General features: G+C 55.0%; 6 protein-coding genes across 6 annotated transcripts; 1 reads left to right on the top strand and 5 right to left on the bottom strand.

Annotated features, from left to right (window-relative positions):
* Window positions 1–2,310: 2,310 nt before the first annotated feature.
* On the bottom strand, window positions 2,311–2,542 carry CHGG_02694 (uncharacterized protein; the record flags this gene model as incomplete). The annotated part of the gene is made up of 2 exons (XM_001229209.1): window positions 2,311–2,455; window positions 2,526–2,542. 2 exons carry the CDS (start codon window positions 2,540–2,542, stop codon window positions 2,311–2,313), a joined length of 162 nt encoding a protein of 53 aa, XP_001229210.1.
* Window positions 2,543–4,042: 1,500 nt separating this feature from the next.
* CHGG_02693 (60S ribosomal protein L22) lies at window positions 4,043–4,642 on the top strand (the record flags this gene model as incomplete). The annotated part of the gene is made up of 4 exons (XM_001229208.1): window positions 4,043–4,057; window positions 4,161–4,202; window positions 4,260–4,456; window positions 4,516–4,642. The coding sequence occupies 4 exons, from the start codon at window positions 4,043–4,045 to the stop codon at window positions 4,640–4,642; spliced, it is 381 nt and encodes a 126-aa protein (XP_001229209.1).
* Window positions 4,643–6,560: 1,918 nt separating this feature from the next.
* On the bottom strand, window positions 6,561–7,437 carry CHGG_02692 (uncharacterized protein; the record flags this gene model as incomplete). Its single annotated transcript, XM_001229207.1, has 2 exons — window positions 6,561–6,953; window positions 7,048–7,437. 2 exons carry the CDS (start codon window positions 7,435–7,437, stop codon window positions 6,561–6,563), a joined length of 783 nt encoding a protein of 260 aa, XP_001229208.1.
* Window positions 7,438–7,668: 231 nt separating this feature from the next.
* On the bottom strand, window positions 7,669–8,560 carry CHGG_02691 (uncharacterized protein; the record flags this gene model as incomplete). The annotated part of the gene is made up of 4 exons (XM_001229206.1): window positions 7,669–7,976; window positions 8,108–8,178; window positions 8,247–8,342; window positions 8,400–8,560. The coding sequence occupies 4 exons, from the start codon at window positions 8,558–8,560 to the stop codon at window positions 7,669–7,671; spliced, it is 636 nt and encodes a 211-aa protein (XP_001229207.1).
* An 854-nt stretch (window positions 8,561–9,414) lies between these two features.
* CHGG_02690 (uncharacterized protein) lies at window positions 9,415–18,212 on the bottom strand (the record flags this gene model as incomplete). The annotated part of the gene is made up of 7 exons (XM_001229205.1): window positions 9,415–10,473; window positions 10,548–13,646; window positions 13,723–13,749; window positions 13,807–15,813; window positions 15,863–16,358; window positions 16,430–17,942; window positions 18,026–18,212. 7 exons carry the CDS (start codon window positions 18,210–18,212, stop codon window positions 9,415–9,417), a joined length of 8,388 nt encoding a protein of 2,795 aa, XP_001229206.1.
* Window positions 18,213–21,622: 3,410 nt separating this feature from the next.
* Window positions 21,623–22,490, bottom strand: CHGG_02689 (uncharacterized protein; the record flags this gene model as incomplete). The annotated part of the gene is made up of 4 exons (XM_001229204.1): window positions 21,623–21,702; window positions 21,765–21,970; window positions 22,032–22,236; window positions 22,307–22,490. 4 exons carry the CDS (start codon window positions 22,488–22,490, stop codon window positions 21,623–21,625), a joined length of 675 nt encoding a protein of 224 aa, XP_001229205.1.
* Window positions 22,491–23,765: the final 1,275 nt, after the last annotated feature.

The following is a 23,765-nucleotide window of genomic DNA, read 5'->3' as shown; positions in this document are numbered from 1 at the left end:
GGCTAGACTGTACTCCAGTAGCCGGCCAGAGTCCATCAGCCAGCCCAGGACCTTCTTAACAAGCCTAACGCTCCGGGCACCTACTCCCCGTAGTACGATTTGTAAGTCCCCATGTGACCGAATCTCCCGTTCCCACGGTCTCTGTAACGTTGGGTCAGGGCACCAAACCACCAAGTGCTCCACTGTCTCTGTGACGAACCTACTTCAGGACCCTGTCCTGTTAGGGTTCAGCTTTGGTTGAAGGTATCTCTCAAGGGTGCTTAGGTTCGGTGCAGCCAAAGGGTGCACAACAAAGGCTTGTCTCAACAGTAGGCTCTCGAGCTTGTAGCGAACTGTAGCTGTGATTGCTAACCGGAGAACTCCCAGAGCTCTCCAGAACGAGTGGCTATATACTATCTAGGATTCGAAGTATCTCCGTACTTTTCCTTATGGGACGCTAGGTGCTATGTTGTTATGTGCTATGTTCTGTCCTAGCACCATAGCACCTTGGCACCTTGCAGCTTGACTGATGTCCCTGTTCCTTGTCCTGACTGGTCCGCCTAGCGATTGGCTCGGGGCGTCCCGCGTCCCGAGTCCCACCTGTTTGGCATATTCGTGACAGTCTCCCTGCCTTCCCCGCACCCGCAGTAGGGGGTGCGGACCTCTGGGACCTTAACCCTGAACAGGTAGTCCTTAAGGCCTATATCCCCTATACGGGCCTGGGAAAGGAGGTACTCTGGGCCTTCGTAAGGCCCTCGTACCTCTGTAGGGCTTTTTTCGTGAAAAGGAGAGCTGGGGGGTCTTCATCGGCCATCCTTCTACCAACCCCCTCTTGCCTTGATCTCTGTTGCTCCCACGGGGCCTACCAGGCTAGTTCCATCACCTCGTTCGGTTTTCAACTTCTAAAGGATATAACTAAATTAAATATATGTTACGGTTATGGCCACATGCAGTGGCCATGCGGGACCGCGCTGGGAGTGGCCCGAGCCAATCATTAAAGATGGGGCACCAGCCAATGGGAAACGGATCATGTCGAGGAATTCACGATCCGTGGGATCGTGAAATGGATAAGACGATCCAGAGAACATAGGTACGAAGGTACCTATAGACGTAGATAGTATATAGTCACTCGTTCTGGAGAGCTCTGGTCGTTCTCCAGTTAGCAATCACAACTACAGTTCGCTACAAGCTCGAGAGCCTACTGTTGAGACAAGCCTTTGTTGTGCACCCTTTGGCTGCACCGAACCTAAGCACCCTTGAGAGATTACCTTCAACCAAAGCTGAACCCTAACAGGACAGGGTCCTGAAGTAGGTTCGTCACATCATAGTTCGAAGGCATCTGTCTAGCGTGGTAGGGTAGAGAGACTCTAGCTATGGCAACGCGAATGAAGGACACATAAAAACATTGGGACTCGCTAAATCACGCAGGCTGGATAAAAGCTCAACTCTTCTTGCTAATGCATTACCAGATCAGCGTGTAATAGGGTGTTAGCCAGTAAATTAAATCTACTATCGCCAGTGAAACACGACCGTTCCTCTCTATGTTTGGGTGTTGTTCACCATCTTACCTGGAGAGCTTTGAGGTTTAGTTTCTAGTTGAACTCCTGATAGTTTTCTCTTTATTTCCTCTACAATACCAATCACAATTCATCATTTCACTCGTGATCAATAGCTACCCTCCATGTAGTCAAGTAGAGGAGTTATAAGGCCGTCATCAGTGCACTGCTGCAGCGGCCATAGCTAACTTATACGAATTCATGTTCGATATTTGACGCTTGACATCGGGTATCGTGATATTAAAACAGCTCTTAACATGAGCTGAGCACATGACAGGAAAAGCAAGCAAAGCCAATTGAACATGCTCAACGAGGAAAGAATGAAAAAAGTCCAATCCTTAAGGAGTGATGCCACCCAACGAAACATTGCTCATAACCGCCCACATCCCTTGCAACAAGACATATCCCGCTCCTGCCACGGCCCACAGCCTGGACCGACTCTTGGTGGTTGGTGGCTTGGCGCCCAGCAAGATTACCGGCCGTGCTGGGGCCCAGACTCTTAGAAGCTGATGTCATCGCTGTTGACCCCACCAGCGAATCGACCGGGGTGCAGTTTCCGGAGAAAATGCCGACGGGCTCGCTTTTCGCCTGCTTTGATCTTGTCGGTGGACGCGCGTGGGAAAGTCGATCATCGGAACTTCATTCAGCATCGGCCGTCGGGAAATAGAGGGAGTCAGGCAAGAATCCCATGGCGAGGATCCTCTCAGTATCTGCAAATAATCCACAAGGCGTGGACGATACCAGGGAGGTACTAGGGACGGTGGTCAGCCTTGCATCACGCCGGATTCATGGAGGCCAGAATGGAACCTACCCCCAGAATGGTCAAGAGGATGTTGATTAGGAGGTCGGAGTTACACCCGCGCTCGAGGAAGACACCCAGCGGCGGGAGGATGACAGCAAAGATGATTTTGCAGATATCGCTAGTAGAAACAGTGAGCAGATCGGACTAGAGGGTGCCAGGGGTTTGCGCTGCGTGTTATGGGGGCTTACCTTGCGGTAAAAGGCATGTTGACGGTGTTTGTCGGATGTCGATATTCACTGTTTGGTTCTGCGGTTGATTCGGTCGATAAACTCGGAGGGTTGGAAGTAATCGCTAACTGGTGTGTGAAGAGGAGGAAGACGAGAGGCGGGTGCTGGTAGTGTCTTAAATATCTGCCTTGGGCGTGACACGTTGGACGACTGCCAAGGGCTGCTCCGTGGGCTTTCCAAGGTAGGGATGGCAAGTGTGTGCCGCATCCCGGATGGAGGCAGGCCAGATTACACCGGCCCAGGCTGGCAAAGACCCTGTTACGGGGACCCTGTTACGACGGTCACCACAACATCCTAGCATGTCTATTGGGAGTCGAGGACTGCGTCATACCACGGCATGCATGTTGCATGCGGCCAGCCATCCCTGGCTGCCCAGTTTCGAGGCTTGTTATTCCAAGCCTCCTGTGGCGGGGATGCCGACAGTTCACCGTGCCTAAGACGGGCGGGACTCGGATCTCAACGGCTGTCGGTCGGTTGTACGGCATTGTCAGGCCGCTTTGAAATGTAATACTGTATCGTAGTGTATTCATATTGTTTTAAGTTAGTGCAACTTGATGGACCTCGTACCAGACTGCCAGTTTCCGGTGGAGCCAACCAACAACTGCTCGTTTGCTTGCGTTACATGTTACACCCGGTACATTCCCGGCCTGTGCCGCCTCCCCTTTTACCGTCGCCGCATTAAACCTTGCCCACCCTGCGGCATTCGACATGTCTCTGTTTCTGTTGGCGCCGGCCAAGGTGTTTGGTGTTATGGCGCAGCAACTCGCGAGATCTGGGCAGCTTGGCGGTTGCAACTGTGTATTTTGTGACTGCCACATGCACAAGCTGCATGAGGCTGAGCACCCAGCCCCAAGTGACGTAACTGCGGTTCTCCAACTTCGATGACATCACCACGATGGTGGCTGACGATTGTGGCGTAAGCCGAGACGATGGACGCAAGCAAGGCAAGCAAGGCATGCAATATAATACACGAAGTACGTGCACAACTGACATTCCGGTTCAGCAAAAACGAACGAGAGCCATGGTTCCATCAACTGCACTTCCACGGTGCTTTTAACGCTGTATCGCTCAGCGGCTAACTTTACAGCTTGCCCATGGTTGAATGACGGGAGACCGGCGCATGTGTGATTCGCCTCTTCAAGAGAACATTATCTCCGGGCAGTAAAAAACGGCGAAGCTCAAATTCTGGTTACGTCCATACCTACCACCAATGCGGTGTGAAACCTTCGGTGACACACATTCTCGGGACTCGGCATAGGGCTTGGCACGGCCCCGCTCCGAGGGCTTCGGCTAACCTCAAAGCCCTAAATCCTGGGCCACAATTTTACGAACCCCCAGTAGAATTCTTCACCGCCCGGAACGAAAGATTTGTCGATATTTTAATATCGCGACAACATCCAACTAGGCGCAGGATATCAACCTCTTTGCGTCTCAGACAACCTACGGTCAATACCCGCCGACCCTTCCTGACAGAAATAATGGCTCCCATCGCGGTATGTCCCACCTGACGGCTTTGCTGTTGGCCCAGTCCCTCGGGCCACCGAGTCGGATCATGGCGTAAAGCAGTAGGCTAAGTCAATTCCTTCGGGATAACAGAAGAAGACCGGCGCCAAGAAGGGCCCCAAGGTGACGAAGAAGGTGAGTTCCCACAGCCGATTGTGCCTGTTTGCTGTTGTTGACAAGCTGCCCGCACAGTTCATCATCAACGCTTCGCAGCCTGCCAGCGACAAGATCTTCGATGTCTCGGCCTTTGAGAAGTTCCTGAACGAGAAGATCAAGGTTGAGGGCCGCGTCGGCAACCTCGGGGAGACCATCAAGATTTCGCAGCAGGGCGAGGGCAAGATCGAGATCATTGCTCACAACGAGCTCTCTGGCCGCTACCTCAAGTACCTGTATGTCCTCGCCGTACCCACCACTGACCTCAACAGCATAATGCTAACATTCGTCGTAGGACCAAGAAGTTCCTCAAGAAGATGCAGCTCCGTGACTGGCTCCGCGTCGTATCCACCTCCAAGGGTGTCTACGAGCTCAAGTTCTTCAATGTCGTCAACGACGAGGCCGAGGATGATGAGGAGTAAACGAGTCACCGTCAATTGGGAGTTCTGCGGGATCATCGGCAGGGATACTAAAAGGATACTAGACGGTTGTGCATAGCGGGGATGGGTCAATAAAAGACACAGTCGCTGGTGCTGCAGCGGGACGTCCGTGAAACCACTTTGATCCCCCCCTGGGTATAATAATCCTGCGTATGTGACGAGGGAGCCTTGCGTCCGTCTGCGCCATAGCAATTCATTCCGGCAACGACCGCATCGCCGCCTCAAACGCGACTAACGCCATTGCGTTGGCAGGAAACGCCCGTAGAAAACAGGGCAAGAAACCGCGCCAGTATCCCATAACCCCAGTCTCCCGGTAGACTGCCTTTGCAGCGTCTTTCCACCTCGGGAACCTCTTGATCCCGTCATTCAACCCGCCTCCCAGCGGATCTGTCATGATCCTCTGCTTGACCACATCACTCGGGTAGCTCATGATCCAAAACACCTGCGCGCTCAGCCCGCCCGCCCAGAAGTTAATCGCCGGCGCGCTCAGGGTCGTGCGCTGCCGCATCCAACAGGAGAACAAATCGTAGCTGCCCCACCAAAAGAAGAAGAAGCTCCTAAACAGTAAAGTTGCCTGCAAGCCGTGGTATACGCCCCTGATACCGTGGCTCGCCCACACCTTGCGCAGACAGTCCACGGGCCCACTATACAGGCGGTCGCGCTTGCGCGCGGCGTACTGAATCTGCAGGCGCGCTTTGACGTGTTCAACGGGTGCCGCTACGAAACTGACCGTTGCGCCCGCTAACACGCCGGCCATCCCGTGCCCGTAAGCCGGCAGCACCGCCGCGCTGTGGAACAGCTGCTCCCGCAACACCCGCCGGTACACTGATAGCGAGCCTAGCATCACACTATCCATAAACATCCATCCGACCAACGGCGGCGTCGCACCCTTGTAAAGCCCGACTAGTCCCTCGTGACGGAGAGTTTGCGTAAGACATTGGAGCGGGCCAGAGAAGCGTGTTGATGTGGTCGTTTGGAGCCGGACTTTGATCGTGTCGAAGGGGTGGCCGACTACAACGGGGTGGACGAGGCAAGTCAGCGCTGGTCGCAATGGCAAAGGGAGAGGTAGGTAAGAGAGTACCGGAAAGCTTTGCTATGCCCGAAAATACACCCGCTACAAAACCTTTGTAATTTTTATTAGACTCGGCTTGGGGTTGTGGTGGTTGCGTTGGCTCAGGTGCCGGGCCCGGGGGTTGCAGGGTTAGATTGGCCGCCATTGGAGCTGGTCCGCGGGTCTGGTGTGAGGGCAGGATGGAAGAAGCGGTTCGGTCCAATAGCGGCTTGGAGGTGTACGTTTAAGGGGATGCGTAAACGTCTTATGTAGGAGCCATTTTGTCGATGCGTCGGTTGCGCGGTAGGGAAATTCGAATATTCCAGGCCCACAGCTGCGGTATCGGACCAAGGGACAGCTCGGGGTTATTTGGGCCGATCTGGGACCACATGGTGCTGAGCGAACATTGAATGTTGTGTATTACGTTTACCTACCCACCTTTGCCACCTTAGCTCAAAGCCTTCCTTGTGATCTGTAGAAAAGGCGTATTTTATACCGTTTACATATGTGGTAACTCAGGCTGCCGGTACCAGGTTCATTGTATTTCCCTCGCTCGAGCTCTCTCGACTTCGTGATAGCGAGTATCGGAGATGTTGTCAGGCAGTCGGACAACAAATCATGACGCGAGCTTTCCGTACATGTTATGACATGGGCTGAGGGTTTTGCGGGCTCGTATATTTTCCCATGTGGCCCGGAACGATGATATTATCCCCAATTGTATGGCTCAGCTGCCCGGTTGGCACATGCCCTCTATCTTAGTGTATCAGGGGTATCATATATCATATCATACCAAATTTTCCTCCCGCCCCTACAACTCAAGCCTCCGCCTCAGGTATTCCAACAATGCTCTCAAAAACTTTTCCCCCAAACCAACGTCCCACCCACAACCCGTCCAAAAATATATCCCCCGTAAAGGCCACACAGAATCGTAACCGGCCACCGCTGCCACTCGCGGTCCCAATCTAGTGGGATCGGTACGGCCCCAAGCCAAGCTCCCACCACGCCTCCAAGCAGTCCACCAAAGGTCTCGTCGAGGGGGGCGCCAAAGCTGCCCACAACCGCCCAGGCACTCCCATCCACGCCGTGCACGAAGAACAGCGGGAAGAGCGCCAACACGGCGAGGTGCGCCGCACATAGGAAGGTATGCGCGCTGTGAGTGAGAAAGGGCGCGCCGAACAAGATCATGGCCACGTATAGAAAGGGCGACACGAGGAGCGAGAGAACTAGCGAGAGGAGCGAAGTCTGTTCCGTCCCCCATCACCACCAGCATTAGCACACATTCGGAACGAAAGCTTCGAAAGCAATACGCAATGAGGGGGGAGACGGCGCAACATACGGCAACGGCATTCGGCGTACCCGCGTCTGCGCCCCTCTTCTTGATACTCTCGCCAGGCCTGGGTTTCTGGGCCTTCCGCGCCCCGCCGCCGCCGCCTTGAGTTGAGCCCGGGGCGGGTAAGCACAGTATAGCGTAGGCGACCTGCAGAGCGGCGACCAGAGGGAGGGCGGTGGCCATGGCGGAGGAGGGGTCGGCAACGAGTGCGCGGAAGCGTGCGCCGAAAAGGACGGCCAGCAGCGCGGGCAGCGCGTGGCGCGCGGCCTGGGCGAGGGGTGTTGATCGAATCTGTACTGGGCGGAGCATCGTGACGGGAAAAACCGGTGCCGTCTTGGAAAAAGCTGCTTGCGCTTGCGCCCGCGCGGCGGCACCTTTTGCGAGAGTGGTCGACATTGTTATCGGTTCGACGAGGGGCATTAGGTAGGTGTGGTTGAAGGGGGATTGAGGATAGGGAACGACCCAGGTAATTAAAGTTCACAGGCTCGGCATATTCGGCATTGGACCCTAACCCTGGATGACTTGGGCCAGGGAGAGGTTCGTTGTCGGCCTGTTCGCGACACGCGCAAGCATAGATAATCCATTATGTCAAACATAAACTTAAGGCTCCAGCCCATCGTCATATCTTCACTGCGGCTCCTGCGCCGGGATGAGATTCCGTAGCGATAGGTCGTAGACCACATCCTCGACCTTCTTGACGGCATACTTGATTGAGTCCACCCGCTTCCTCAAGACGTCGTTCTTCAAGTTCAGCACCTGAAATCCAGCATGTAAGTCCTTGATAAATCCGCTGATCTGCACGGCCATGGAATTGTCGCCTAGCGTGACCGAGTTGACCGCCAGCCGACTCAAGTCGTCGATAACCGTAATTAGCCCGAGTAGGTACTCCTCGATTGTGATATGAAAGGCATCGCGGTCCTTCAGGTTGACGGGAACTATTAGAAGTCAGTCGCCGCGCTGGGTTATGATGTATAATGAGAAGGAAATGAACCATTGAAAGCCCGCCCAATGTCCTCCGGCGTCAACAGGCGGCCAATCTCGCCAGGCTTGAAGTCGGTCGACATACCGCCCAACCAGGCACAAATTATGACGGTGGCGACGGCATCCTGAACCATGCGGGTCCACTTGTGGTTGTATCTACAAAGGTGTTGTTAATATGTAATAAACCCTCGCGATCGGGACCGGGTGAAGTTAACTTGTAATACGGAAACTGTGACGCAAACGTCGACAGCTTGCCGACTGTCTCGATCTCCTTCTGGATACCGCCCTCGATTTGGCTCAGCAGGGTTGAATCTGATTCACTGTGAATCAACAATCCATTAAAATTATAGCTAAAACAACAGTACTGACATTTGGACCGCGGCGTCGAGTGTATCCGGGAAAGCACGCCCTGGGTGAAGGAGACCTGCTGGTTTAGGTCATCAAGAATCTGGTCTAGTTCCTTCCGGATGTTAGTATCCTCCTCAATTTTGGTCTTGAGCTCATCGAAGAGCGCGGGGTCGATCATGGGAGGCGCCATCTCGAATGCTATTCTGGATGGGTGGATGTTTGTTTGTCGCCCGAGCCTGATGATGTTTGCGGGGTGGAGCTCTGTAGCTAACGTCGATTTATTGGGGTCATTCTAGAATGTCAGTCGCAAACATGAGCTGCAAAGATCAGGCTCCCAGTCGCCATAGAACGATGCGAGGTGTCCTTCGGCTACTCCGCCGGAGATGCCTTTTCTTCTTTCGTTTTTTTTTTCACCCGGAAGGAGTAGTCATAACGCTTGCCATGTTCCTATTTGCGCTCCAATTCCTGCGTTGTAAACCCCAACCCTGTCCTCCCCTTATCCACTTCACTATCACCTGCCTCAGTTACAATCACAATTCCCAGAGGTACCGTTCGCGGTGTACAACAAGGGTAGATGAGTTGGCCAGTCCATATGTTATCTTGCCCTACCGTAAGATAGATTGAACACTTGAGTCATACATATCAAGTCATTGGCATTCTAGCATCAGGTTCTTGTGAAGAGGGGTGGGTTCATTCTGTCCGCTATCAAATACATCGTCACCACATGCATACTGGGCAATCCTATCGCTTTCCCATGTTAAACAAACAGCCAGCACCAAATAATATCGACCGCTTGGCCAATAGAAATAGAAACCTTGCATTTCAACAAAGCATCTCATCAGAGTATCCATCCACTACGCGCCCCGATATTTCCAGGTTGCTCTTCCCCACCCATAAACCATCATCGTCAACCATCATCATCATCATCATCATTATCATCCCCAAGTCGCCAAGAAAAGATCACACAACAGGACTGAACAAGAGAAGGTCATATCTTCATCACCCTCAACCTTCACCAACTGCTCACTCCAGTCCCAGCCTTTCTCACGTACTGCTCGTGAAGAACCGCTTGATAGCAGCCCTAATCCCGCTCTTCTCCTTCCCTTCCCTCTCCCGCTCCCGCTCGCGCTTCTCCTGTCTCTTAGCCCGATGGGCTTGCGACTCCGGATCGCCCCCACTTGCGGAAGATGACAGTCCGGTCACATCATCAGCATTGCTAGCGCTGACACCAACCGGCGCAGCCGGTACCTTGACCTTCTGCTCCGCCGTCGTCGGCCTCGCTCTTTCGAATTCTTTGTCCCTATCCCTATGTTCCCGACTTGATTTGGGCACAGCTTCTTCGTCATCCCGGGCGACCTTACGCAAGGAGCTGCTGCGATCCTCAGATCTGCGCATCTTCGTAGTGCTGCCGCGCGTCGTGCTAGAGCGCCTGAGCTCAGGCACAACAGCTGTCCTGGAGGATGACGATGTCGGCGGCGGGGCAGCGGCCAAGGCCGAGGTGTCACGAGGCCCGCCAAAGTTGGACTCGAGCACGCTCTCACCGTTTTTCATGTCGAAGAACTTCTTGCTCGCTGCCGGCGAAGGTGGGACAACTACGTCCGCCTTGGGATCGATGCTGTGGCGGCTTTGGCTGTGGCGACGAGATTCGCGGTGATGGGAGTGACGGTGTTCAGAGGATCGCTCCGAGCGGTCGCGAGGGGCGGACCGGTCCCTGTCCTTGTCTGTCTTGGCTGGGGAGTCGGGCGCATTGTCCCTGGCCTTCTCAAGGTCCCGGGCACGCCGCCGTTCCTCCTTCCGCCTGTCGTGAGCTGCTTGTTCCTCAGGGGTCCTATGTCTCCGGGAATGAGGGCTGTTTTTGTGCTCTCCTAAGCCGGGGTCCTCACGAGTCGGCGTGCGCGGAGGCTCATCGTCGCCGCGCGAACGAACAGACGTATGGCTATCTGACCGCGAACGGTGGGAACGTCTGGATCCATCCTTGCTTCCATCCCGACTGTCGCGGTGTGGTCGATAGCGCGAAGAGTGGTGGCTATGGCGTCTGGAGCCGTGAGCGACCCTTGGAAATCCTCGGCCCTTCAGGGGGTTCTCTAGTCTTCTCTTTGTCGTCTACTGAGAGGTCAGCAACAGGATCAGAAAGGTCTCTCGACCTGGCTCCTGCCCCTATCCTGCTCACCCTCGACGGGCATGGCGGAGTCCCTGGAGAGACATGATGGGCACCTCGACCTCCTTTCCTTTTCCCCTTCACGGGCAGAATGCATTTCGGGCGAACCAAGGGCATCGGTTCCTGGACTGGCGAGTCTCGGACTCCCTGGGGGACTAAGAACCTCGGCCGTGGCGTAAATGACGACGGCAGCCGCCACCATCTCCTCGGCTTGTTTGATGGTGTTTCTCCGTTGTCGGCGTAGGCTGCGCATTCGGCTCAGTTGCCTAGCCACAGGATCGTCGAAGTCAGGGCAAATGAGAGCAGGTGTGGGTACGCGGAAGTCCATAATGTTGTCTTCTTGGGCGGGTCCTGTTCCATCGGTTCTCGGCCTTGGGGAAACCAGATAGCCTTCGTCAGTCTTCGCTTCCCCGATACCAACAACAGCGGCACTCCGCTTGGCAGATTCCTCACCATCCTCAGAAGAAGCTCCCTTCTTTTCCTCATTCTTCGCCTTTTCTTCTCGTGTTGGCGTGTCTTGATCCACGACATGGAACGATTCGGAGAGCGGGGCAGATTTCTCCACAACAACCTGAGAAGACTCCGTCGTCTTGCACTGTTCACGCGATAGCGACCTCTCCAGTTCAGATCTCTCTTCGGAAACGCCCTGGGCAGGGTTGGCCTCAAACGCCGTCACGCCGTCAAGGTCAGCCGCAAACTCCTCAAGGCGCGTGATTGTTGGCGCGAGATGGGGTTTGTCAATGAAGTTGTGTGCAACCAAAGCAGTCGCGGCCCCAGCAGCGCCAGCTACGCCCGCACCAATTGCAACCTCTCTTGAGTGGGAGTTACCGGTATCTGCACCACTTGTTTTTTCGGGAAGCACTTCCCTTGTGGCGTTAGGTAAGGAGAACGATGTGTCGGTGGGCAAAGTGAACGTCGTATCTGTTGGCAATGGGTACGTTGTCTCTGTTTGCAAAGAGAAATCCGTATCTCTAGGGTCGTAATCAGGGCCTTCATGATAGACTGTGCGCCCGAGAACAGGACTCTCTTTGCTAATCTTTCTCGTGTCCGAAAACCCTGCCGAGGAGGCGTCGTGGGTGACTGCGTAGTCGGCCACGGAAATTCGGCCCAGGGTTTTCTCGGTGGCAGGCGGCACCGGGGCAGCGATGGCCTTCTGGACAGCCTCCGAAGCTAAGTCGGTGGCTAGAGCCGATGGCTCTGTTGCATCAGCTGACTTGGCCGCTGCAACGGCTGTAAGACCGCCAATGGCTAGCGAAGTCGCTAAAATCGGGGTGGTTGAGTCCTCACCGATTGGAACAGCTGGCTCTGTGGTTTCAAGTTCCGCTCTCGTTACCAAAACCGCCGAGTCGTCAACTAGCTGGGCGTCTTTGGCGCTCAGCATGACAATAGATTCATCACCAACGGTGGCGGCAAGGGCTTTATCTTGTAATGACGGCTGCTCGGGGCCAGAGACTTCCTGGAGTGATGCAATGGACTGGCTAAGGAGGACTGGCTCCTCAACAAGCTGGAAACTTTCACTGGTCACAACAGGCTCGTCGACCACAGGATCGTTGACAAGTGAGCCATTCTGGGGTTCCAATGGCCCGGAATTGACGGCGTCCTGAAGTAGCGTAGGAGACTGCTCGGTAACGGGCAATTCTTCAACGGCGGCCTCAACCGGCTCGGTGTTCTGGGGAATCGTCACAGTGTCGACTAGGACATACTCCTCTGAAGCCGTCTCAGAAGCGTCCTTCTCCGCGGCAAATGCGGAAACATGGCCTAGGGCCTGAGCCTTTTGCGTTTCATGAGGCTCCGGCCCCGACTCTAGTTCACGAGCCTTACCCTGCATAATATCGACATCCGGCTCGGTCACCTGCGTTTCGGCAGCGGCTTCAGTGGCAGTCTTGCTGAATGGAACCTGAGAGATTGCCTCAAGGCCGTCGTCGCCTAGCTCTTCTGTAAGATTAGATTTCTCAGAGCGGTAAGACTCAGCGGAGGCGGCAGGCCCTTTGTTGATTGGCAGCGCAGGTTGCTCGACTGAAGTGACTGCAACATCGACGGATGCCTCAACGTCAGCAGACTCGGCCTGGACTAATTCCCTTGCAGTAATTTCCTCGGCGTTGGAAATACCTCCAGCCGCGGCAGGCTCCTCATTCGTGGTACGCTCATCAACCACAGCAGGCGCGTCGGCGCTAGGAGACTCATCAACCGGGGGGCCAGGTCTGGTAGCAGGCTCCGTATCCTTGGCGCGGGGACTCTTCGGAGACTCGGGCGTTTCTTGGGAAAGGGTTTCTTCCTGTATTTGAGTCGATTCGGCTTCGGCCTCTTTGGTTTCGGAGCTTTCTGCAGCTGGGATATCGGGAACCGGCCCGGCCAGTTCGTCGTCCAGTTCAGGCAACGCGGTCAGAACGGGCCTAGCCATCGAGATCTCCCGTTGGTCTACTTCAGGCTCAAGGACCGTAGCTTTGTCTTCGAAGGTTGGTTCGGGTTCCGTAGCAGCAGCCAACTCATCGATTGAAGCCGCTTCGGGCGCAATTTTCTGCTCAACGACCGAGGTCTCAGCGGAGACTTGTGCATCCTCCCTGGTTTCTTCATGTAAGGGCAAAGGCTGTTCCTGAGCAGAGTCCTCAACTTGGTTAACCCGAGTCGCTCCCGCTGATTCATGGCCTTCAGCTTTGTCGCTGTCAAGTACGTCGTCCGTGGTTTCGAGGGCAATGATTTCTTCGCTAGCGGCAGCAGGTTGTTTGGCTTGCGGTACCTCTCTGGCTTGCTCAACTTCGGGCTCTTCAGCCAAGGTGAGAACGGGCTGTGGTTTCACCTCAGCCGCCCTAGAAGAAGACCGCGTTGGAATGATAGTTTGTGCTTGTTGTTCGGCCCCAACTCCCTCTGGGGCAGCGGTGCCCACTCCCAGAATAGGTGCTGCATCTTCAATTGTTGAAACAGGAGTCACCTCGGTGATGCCCGCCTCAGAAAATCGAGTTTCCTCGTCAGGTTTGACTTGTTCAGTCTCCTGGTGTGATGCTGTAACTGTGATCCCAAGGACTGGTTGAGCCTGATCTTGAACTGGCAAATCAACCTCGTCGGCATCCCTCGCGGTAGTGACTTGGCCCTCAGTCTTCGCCACGTGGTTCAGCGGGGGCTGTAGCCTCATGAGCCACTTGCATAAAGGTCTCTTGCCCCCCCAAGGGTTCCTGGGGTTTAACGTCACCACAGACCTCTGCCGTCACGGTTGCGGCAGAAACCTGTTTACTTGTCAGCAAAACTACATGAAAATGGCAACTTCGTAGCCCTGTACTTACAGCTTGCTCGCTGGGTGCTGTGCCTTCCAAACCTGAACCTTCTGGGGTCTGGGCCTGCCCCCCGCCAGCGTCGGAACAGAGCATTTTCGTCTCCGTGCCATGCTCATTTTCTCCAGCCATATTGCCGGCATTAAGTTGTTCGGGGGTATCGGGGGTATCATCATTAACAGTTGAAGTCATCAAACTCTTGTCCTGGGTATCATGGGTATCCGGAAGTCGCAAGTCCGAGTCCGTGTCGGTTGGTTGCGAAATGCACTCTGCCGCCGCCTGTCCTGCCATTCCACTGCCATCGGGGGTATCAAGCAATGTAGGGTGTGCCTCACCTGTAGCCGCTTTCTCAGCTGCCTCATGTTCGCGAGGGATTGGCCCAACCGTGTCCTTGCTCTCGTCGTCTTCTACCTTGACTTCTTGTGGCCTCTCCTCCGCCAACTCCTGAACTAGAGAGGCGGATTCGGACTGTTCGGTCTTCGCCTCGTCGGAAACTAGCTCAGATACCTTGTCGGTTGGTTTCTCCTCGCGTGTCGGGGAAACTTCCTCGATGGCTGCTGTCTTTTCTACCCTGGGCTCAGCTGCCACTTCATTAGGTTGCGTTGCTGCCTCTAACCGGAGATCCTCATTGAGTTCTTCGGACTTGGCCGCCAAAACAGGCTCAGGCTTCGCCGTCTCCGCAGGTTCAGGCTTGGTTTCCTCCGCGAGTTCAACCTTGACCTCCTTGACCAGCGTCGGCTCTTCCGTGGGTGCCGCCCGTGCTTCCGCAGTAGGCTCAGCAGAAATCTCCTCAGCAGGCGCTGCCTCGGAGACCTCGACAGGTTCCACTTTAGCCACTGCGGGCGGTCTAAGCTGGAATTCTTGAGCCGGTTCAGCCTTTGTGGCTTCGGTGGTTTCCAACGTGGGAGACACGGTGTCTTCGTCGGTAGCCTCAGGCCCACCCTTGATCTCCTCGACGGGCTGAGTTTCGACCTCCTCGACGGGTTGAGCTTCGACCTCCTCGACGGGCTGAGTTTCGACCTCCTCGACGGGTTGAGCTTCGACCTCCTCGACGGGTTGAGTTTCGGCCCCCTCGATAGGCTCAACGTTGGCCTCGGGGGATTCAACTTTCACCTCTTCGGCGGCTTCCACGGCAGGTTCAGCCCTGACTTCCTCAGTCTCAAGCTCGGTATCTCCGGTGAACTCAGCCCTCGTGGTTTCTTCAGCGGCGTCGGTCTTGGCTTCCTCTGAAAGCTCAGCCCCAGCTTCCTCAGGCTCAGCCTCGGTCTCTCTCTCAGGTTCAACCTTGGCCTCTTCGGCGTGCTCCGCCTTGGTTTCTGTGACAGGTCTATCTTTGATTTCGGCGTCAACACCTCCCGCAGGCTTAGGGATGGTTGCCTCTGCTATTTCAGCCTCGACATCCTCTTGAACCGCAACCTTAGCTTCCTCGGACTCGAGCTTGGTTTCGTCGACAGGGCCAGGGCCAACCTCCTTAACAGCATCGGATTCAGCGGTTTCAGCAGTCTCAGTCCCAGTCTCCTGCTCCGTGGGTTCGACTTTGCTCTCATTCCTAGTCTCGATTTTGATTTCCTCTGCAGACAAACGCTTTGCCTCGTCAGTGGCCTCAGCGTCCGCATCTTCGGCAGCGGAAATTTGGGACTCCTCGATAGGGGCAGACTTGACCTCCTCGGTCAGTACTACCGCTTTTGTGGCAGTGTTGGTTTCTTCGAGAGCTGGGGTTTCTTCGAGAGCTGGGGTTTCTTCGGGAGCTGGGGTAGACTCTCCCTCTTGGATAGCTGTCGCAGTAGGGGCCTCAGCCGTGATTTTTTCCTTTGACTCCTCTGCATCAGGAGCGGACCCCTTAAGTTGAATCTCGTTGCCGTTGTCGTCCTCTTCGGAGTTGGCTGTTTCTTCTCCGGTAGCGGGAGTGGCCTCGACCTCAACATCCGGCTTGGCAGCCTCGGCTGAATCAGCTTGAGCGGAGTCGGTTTCAGCCGGCTTTTCGGCGGTGTCGCTTTCAGCCTTAGACTCGGTGGGAGCCTGGGTTGTGTTAGTAGGGCGAACCCCAGGTACAAGAGATGAATCTTACTTCAGCAACGGAACGTATCTCCTGATCGCCCTCTTCTTCAACCCTGTCACCGGGTTTCTCCGCAAGTTCCTCATCGGCCTCTGGCTTTTCCGTCTCAGCAATACCTTCCACCTTGGTATCACGAGCTGCGGAGACCGGGGCCTCGGGCTCGCTCTTAGCTTCCCCAGCAGGTGCAGGGTCAGCCACAGCACTGACCTCCACAACAGCGGATTCGGGGGCTAGGACCTTTGTTGTATCGCCGGCCTTCAGCTCATCAACCTTCTCAGTCGGAATATCCTCCACGGTTATGTCCACGGACGTATCAGGGTCGGAGGCGGTCTCGGTCTTGGCTTCAATGGCAGGCTCGACGGTTTCTGTTTCAGCCGAAGCCTCGTCCTTGGTCTCCGGTTCAGGCTCACTTGACTTTTCAGCCGAAATGGCCCCAAACACGGGCCTGTTCTCACCAGCCGGCTCCTCTTTCACCGTTTCCTCGACAGAAGTGGCTTCTGTAGCCTCCCTGTTTCATCGTTAATATGTATGAAAAACCAGGCGATGGAATGATGCCACGATGTCAATCAATTAACTTACTCAGTAGGCTTCTCATCAGCCTCGGCCGCCTCTTCTGGAGCGGGGGCATCCTCAGCCGCATTATCGCTGGTTACAATAGCAGCGGCAGGTTCATCCTTCGAATCCTCAGCGAATTCAGGTTCAGCGGCCAACTTTTCCTCAATCTCAGTGACGGACTCAGAGTTGTCTTTTGAGTCGGTGTCTTGCGTAGACTCAGACGCCGGTGCTTGGTTCACCGCAGTTTCAGCATCAGGGCTGAGTGACTCTACCGCTTCGGGAGTAGGCTCCTCTTGGGCTTCTGCAACAAGTTCAGGGGCTAGCGTCTCCTTGACGTCAGCGGCGAGTTCATCCTCATCCGCCTCAGAAGAAGGCTCCCTCTTGGATTCGGCGGGTTCATTCCCAGCCTCGGCAACCGGCTCCGACTCGGTCCCGGCAGGCTGTTCGCTCCTGGCGGAATCAACAGTTTCCACCTCGGCAACTAGAGTCTCCTCGACGGTTGGTTCAGGGGCAGTGGATCGCGCCTCCTGTTCCTTCTCGTCGCCTCCGGTGGCTTCCTCAGTCTTGGCCACTTCCGGCTCAGCAGCCGGGTTTTTCTGAGAATTTTCTTGCAGCGCCTCAGCTTCAGACTCAGGTTCAGCCTCACTCTTGGGCTCGGGGGTAGGTTCATCTGCCTCTAAAGGCTTCTGAGCCCCCGCCGATTCGGCATCTGGAGCTCCGGTGTCTTCCGTGAGCTTGTCGGTTGCGGCGGCAACATGCGCAGTTTCAACAGCGGCCGCTTCGGGAGCTGACTCGTCATTTGTCTCCACGACTGGCCCTTCCGCAGGTGAAACCTCAGCCTCAGTAATGGTCGGCTCTGGCTGTCCCTCCACCGGCGTGGCCTCGTCGGGAGAGGTTGTGGTATTCTGTTGTTCGGCGGATGGGGTAGACTGGGCTTGAAGGGCGGCTTCTGCAGACTCTTCGATTGCTGCCTCCGCCGAAGGCGCGTCAGCGGTAGGGGCGACCGTAGCCTTGGCCGCCACTTCTAGCTCAGACGCGGCTTCTGCCATAATTACAGCCGCAACCTCTTCCGCCTTGGTTTCACCGCCTTGGACCTCGGTGACGGGCAATTTGGTGGTAGACTCGCTGGCCGCCTCCTCTTTCTGATCATCAACACCCCGGGCCGCTAGCTCCGGCTCGCTAGCCTTCTCCTCGTTGGAAGATGACTTCTGTGCCTTAATCTCTTTTTTGTCTTTGGCCTTCTTACCCTTCTTCTTCTTTTTGCCCGCTGATGCGACTTCTTCGGGCTCCTCTTTGACCTGGGGTTCAGGCTCAGGCACGGGTTCGGCTTCAGGCACTGGCTCGGGTTCGGCTGGCGGTGCCGGGGCGGGTTCTGGCTCAGCGGCCTTCTCTGCTGCTTTGGCTGCCTTCTTTTTTGCCTTCTTGTTCTTCTTCTTTGCCGCAGCACTCATGGTAGGTGCAGCTTCCTCTACCAGCGCCTCTACTTCTTGTGCGGGGGGGGCGGGACCGGCCTCGCCCGCCTGGTCACCTAAAGTATCTAGTCAATCTGTCAGCAACGATATCTCAACCCCCTTCTCATCCTGCCGTGTATGAAAAATCAAGTCGACAACCAATACTCACCCTTGCCATTGACCCCATTCGCATTTTCATCCTCCGAGTCGGTCGGCTGGAAGAACTTGACATCCCCATACTTGGCTACCTGCACCTGATTAAAATCGGCAAACTCGACTTGATCATACTGGGCCTGGGACCAATGCAGGTCTGCCCGTGTCGGACAGAACTCGACATCTTCTCCTGGGATGCTCATACTTGTGGGACGTCAACCTCGGCCTTGTCGCCGGAAGGGAGCTCGACCGTGAGGACGTGAGGGGTATTCTTATTATCCTCCATACAGAGCAGCACAGCGCACTGCAGCTGTGTGTGGCACTGTCGGGAGAGAGGCGGGGCCGGTGTGATGGTCGAAGTTGGGGGTCGTTCGGGAGGCTGCAGATAGGCTTCCCGAAAAGCAATATGGTGGGGCGTTGGGTCGCGAGTGTCTCACGGCCAGTGGTCAAACTGGGCAACTAAATGGGGGTTTTAATGTATGCACGGTTGCTGACGCGTTGCAACCGGAAAGAAGTTTCTTGCTGGTGTCACGGACGGTGGTTGGCCGTGACAATTTTTGCATGAGTGGTCAAAATCAAAAGTAAACAAATGGGGATGCCTGGGAGAACCTCCCGTTGGGGTCTTCTGCCTTTTGAGAGGAGCGGAAAGTCAACACTCTTCACAGCTCCGTTGGGCTGCATGCGTAAAAGGGAAAAACCTTGCACTTCTTGGACCGGTACTCAAAATTGGGACGAGGAGGGGAATTGATCATGGAAGGAGGACCCGGAGGGAGGGGCAGGTCAGTGAAATGGCCATTGGGCCGGGCCTTGGCAAGGACTACTTTATCCCACCACGGCAATCACCCCCCAATCCCGTCGATATGGGCACTCAAACCCCACGCAACGGGACGGACTCAATGCGCGGGGTTGTGAGACCTCAAGTGACCGGATTGAGGGGACTGACTGGACAGAGCACGAGGCATTGGTCCACCCAGCTGCAGTGGCGCCACGTCTGCAACGGGGGTTGGACACCGAGCCCAGCAATCACCTGGATCGGAAACGATCACGACGACACAAGGCGAGGCTGCTGCCCAATCGATAGAAACCCATTCGGCAAGCCGAGTGGACAATCACAAACCCGCAATGGCTCGTGACACGACCGACACCAGGCCAAACAAGAGCCGAGCGGAGAAGAACAGTCCATGCCGACCTTGTATTGTTGGTAGGAGAAAGCTTGCTGGGGCTCCATTCCACCCGGTCAAGTTGTGAGAATCGCTCGACTGATGAGCGGATATCAGAGGCATTGGGAAAGCCTCGCACCCAGTTATTGGTTAGGAAGCATCTGGAAATTGGCGCAACATTGGGCAGCCATTGAGCCATCACGCGGCGCTTCCACTCTCGGCCGAGGTGAGGTTCCTGACATGCCCTGCTCGGGAAGCCGGCCCAATGTCGGGTGGCATTGCAGACACATCGGACGGTGCAAGATAATGGTGTTGTGGCGTGGAAACGTCCGAGGTATATACCCTCCCGGCCGGCCATAAGCTGAAGACGAATGCGGTGATACACTCCGCCCTGTCCGGACAAGCAACAAGTTCGGTGGTGCAAGTGCTGCCGTGTGGTGTTGCGGTGTGCTACGTGGTTGTCTGCTGGCTAGTCGATTGTGGGATGCCTGCAGGACGGCCAGTCTAACCTCGAGGGTACCTTAGCTCTGTGGGGCACCTGGTCACATCGGGACCAACGGGGGGCTTGGACCGGGGTGTCTACCGGGTCGACCCACCGCCCCAGTTTTCATTACAAGCATGAGCTCGGTGTTGCGCAATATTCCGAATTCTGAAGCTCACCTTGATATGATCGAAAACTACGGGACGTCAAGAATAAAATTCTTGCTACCGGGTCGTGGAGACGAGGAGTAGTTGTAAACACCGATTTGTTAGCGCCAGCATCTCTTGAAAATCCTCTGACCGCTCACAATCGCGCTAGTCAGGGGTTGATGCCAGGTTCCGCGCTAACAACCTGGCGAGGAACGTTGACCTCGGCGAGTTTGCCAAGCCCTGGGGAGCGACGCGACATCAAAACTTTCGCCTCCCACCATGCACGGCATGACAAAAAGCGGTGTGTTTGGCGACTGAGAGTCGACGAATCAGACGAACTTATCCGACCTTGCCGTCCCACAAGAGAGCTCAAACTGAATTCCAGAAAGAGCTGTTGGGGCCGAAGTAACGATGGCATGGAACTCCCGCGGCTGCCCAAATTCCACTCAGAATGTCACGTGCGTAACTATTGTGGAATCTGTACAAGTCAATGCAACTATCGCAATGGGGAGTTACCACTGATATGAACGCCACCTTGGCAACCATGAGATACCTGGGGTCCCACGCGGGGAACGACTGAATTGAGTCAAACGAGAGCACTCATGAGATCAACTTCGTCCCGCACCGTGCTCCCCTTCTCTTTTTTCTTCAAGAGACACGCCAAAAGAACCCTGGAACCCATGCTCTCGATGTACAGATGAAGGGTAAAAACCTTTGTAATCCAACTCGACACGACAACAGTGATCATACTCCGCAGATGTCGAGTGCGTAGCTCATAGGTTCTTGTTAACATTACTTTGGGCTTCGGCGTGTTATTTTCTAGCTGTTTAGACCATCTCGGCTGTGTCACTGTTCGATATTTTCCGACTCACATCGGTTTATATTTGCTTTTTCTACGAGCAAGTCTGTTAATGCGGTAATCTCCCCCTGTGTCTGACTCCAACATGTTCTGCCTCGCGATTGGTCATGTCACCCGTGCACATTGGGTTTTGACTTGAAGGCCCGGCCGGAAAGGTTCGAGTGCGCGCATGCAATTTGGTGAGTCAGGTGCTGTGGGGGAAACCGGACGACGGAAGGCCGTTGGACTCCTCATCCCATGCTCCTCGCCGGGAGCTATCAATGACGACACAATATGGACATTGTCTTGAGGGCCCATGTTTTGATCCGGCCCAAGGAGTATCATTATTCCCTCCCATATCACCTCTCCGCCGACAGAAAAATCAGTACCGCTATCGATGGCAGTAAATTGGCCAGGTCTTTCGTACCAAGCAAGACCCAGAGTGGTTCTGAAATGAGGTTGCGACGGTAAGGATCGAAGCGGCCAGGGATGGTTTAATTCCAGAATATACACAGAACGAATGAAATATACAGACGCTCTCTAGTATTGTCAAACCTGGACACGCATAGCATGCCATGGGGCGATAAGTAGATAACACAAGGGTTGCCCGGGTCATCAACGGGTTTCGGGTGCTTGGCGATTCCAGTAGTTAATGATTGCAAACAAGCTTTCGTAAGTCCGAGCAAGGCAGTGAACAGATCTGGTGTATCAAGGTTCATACTACCGTAAACAAGTTGCATTTGACATGTTCCCCAGCGACCTCCCATAGCCACGTTAAATCCTGAACCTCAAACGCCGTCCCTCGAGTGAGAGGCAAAACCCCCCAAGTTGTGTCGATACCTATGCGGGAGACACTACCCACAATCACCTATCCTCCCATATTCTCATAATAGATGCGAGGGGAACCACGCCAAATTAAAAACCGGGCCGTATACTCCACGCAAGTGACAGCGAGACCACGTCATTGCGACGCAAATCCTCACGTTTACATAGCCATCTCGGCTTGCAGCCTCCTGAGCTCCGCTTCCTCGTCGTCCTCGGCAACCATGGGTGCCTTGCCCTTGACTTAAACAATATTAGTAAAGTCCGAACCGGCACGAAGGCTACCCGAGCCTCTATGAACTTACTCTCCCCGTTCGCCACAGTTGGCAGCCGCTGGATGGAGTCCACAGGGACCGCGCCGGTCTCCAGCATTTTGTCTTCGAGATCCTGCTGCTGGAGTGCCTCAAGCTCGTCTTCCAGCTCTGTGTCATCAAGTTGTGGGCCCACGCTGACGCTACCCATTGCCTCTGCGATCTCTTCGTTAAGCCGGTTGTACTCCTGTAATTTATCCCTGCCAGCTGTCAGTACTAGCTCTTGTGTATCCCCGCTTTACTGTAAAGTAAAAAACATACATCGTCTCGTCAACCTTGGTCGGGGTAAGGTTGCCATGTATGGTCTTCATCGCGTCGCCTGCCCGTCGCATAGCCGTGAAGGTCTCTTGGTTGATATTTGCTGACTCGATCGCGTTCACCTGCTGTTCGATGGTCCCGATGTGGTTCAGTGTCTGCTCGAGATTGTGTTCGTGGATCTTCTTGCGTCGTAGTGCCGCCTTCGCAGCTGCCGGGTTCCATGAGTTAGCATTCTAGCCGCACGGGATCCACAGGAGCGCCGGTAAAAAAAGGCATACTGGTCTTGTTTGTGTTGACATTCTTCCGCGCGATCTGTTCCTGTTCTTCGATCTGGCGTGTGAGATGGGCCTCGCGCTTCTGCAACATCTCGAGTTGCGTCCGCAAGTCGAGGATGACATTCTTGGGTGTATCTTTCCGCTTTTGCGCGGCGCCACCGCCAAACCAGCCCCAGATACCTGACATGGCGAGTTTGTCTAGTCGGAATTGGCGGCAGACGGTGGTATGGGCGAGGTGAAGAATCGGGGGTTGGGCCTGAGGCAAAACTCGGGGTTGTTGTAGTATTTGCGGGAGGGCAGGGGCAGCTGACCAGCTGTGCCGATGACGCCTCGCAGTGTTTTGGCGGGGTCGAAACCTGACTTAAGTCGCTTCGTCGTCCGCTTATCGAGTGGCAGCCAAAGAGAGAACGCGCAAACTAAGCAGGCTGCCTCGTCCAGCAATGTGTCGAATTCGGGACCAAAAGCTGTGGATGACGAGAGCACGAAGATTGTCTGGATGTTAAGCAAGGCTGCCTATCGGGGGTATGATGCAAGGCGCCAACAAGGCCGTTGCTGGGTCGGGTGATTGCGGCACGCGCAAGCCCAGCGATTCAGCCCGGGATTTACCCGTTTATGCCCACCGGTCATGTGACCTGGTAGCTTTGGACGATGAAGGCAAAACACAGAGAATGGAACTGACTGCATCCTTATCTGTGCTGCCCGACACACTTCCCCCGTACGAATACCAAACTTTCCCGTCTGAGAAAGAACCCACTCAACTGGATTTGGGGTTTCAACCTCCCAATGCCACGAAGCCAAGCAAATGTAGAAATGTGTTGACCGCACCGGGACCGCACGTCACCATGTCGTCTTATGGTCCACGACCGTCCCAGTTGTGCCTACTCTCCTCACTACCACGGAAAGAGACGGGAGATAAAGTGAGGTTTTTAGGCTGGTAAGATTTGTCTTTCCTTAACCCGAACAATTATGTTTGGCATTTATAGCAGTCCTTGGATCGGGACTGCGGGCGGCTGTGGTTTGACTGAAACCTTTACGACACTAAACTGACCAAATACCGTCAGTGTAACATCATACTCGCCAGCGTCCGGCGTACTGTCACTAGAGCACCGTTTGCCAGAAGAAACTCATTCCGTCATCAGTCTGGTGGATGTTAATTTGGTTCTCGAAAGCCTCGGATCGGAACACACCCGTGTGGGAGAGTGGGTAAATGTCATCGGATACATTACTGATATAGCTCCGCTGGCCTCGAACAGGGAGTCAAGCCGTGGAAGACTAGCGGTTTATACTCAAGCGGTCCTTCTGTGGTCGGCCGGGCCTTTCGATATTCGGAGATACGAAACATCAGTCAAGGCCCTCGAGCAGGCCAGCTGAGCCCCTAGCGGCGCCGCGTCTTGATATGCACTTTTGCGGTCAGACAACATTACTCGATGTATTCTCACCGGGTGCGTCATTGCGAGACATG

This window comes from Chaetomium globosum, genomic scaffold (assembly GCF_000143365.1).
Source record: "Chaetomium globosum CBS 148.51 scaffold_2 genomic scaffold, whole genome shotgun sequence".
NCBI lineage: Eukaryota > Fungi > Ascomycota > Sordariomycetes > Sordariales > Chaetomiaceae > Chaetomium > Chaetomium globosum.
The sequence above is the reverse complement of the archived record's forward strand: the minus strand, read 5'-3'. Positions and strand labels throughout refer to the sequence as shown.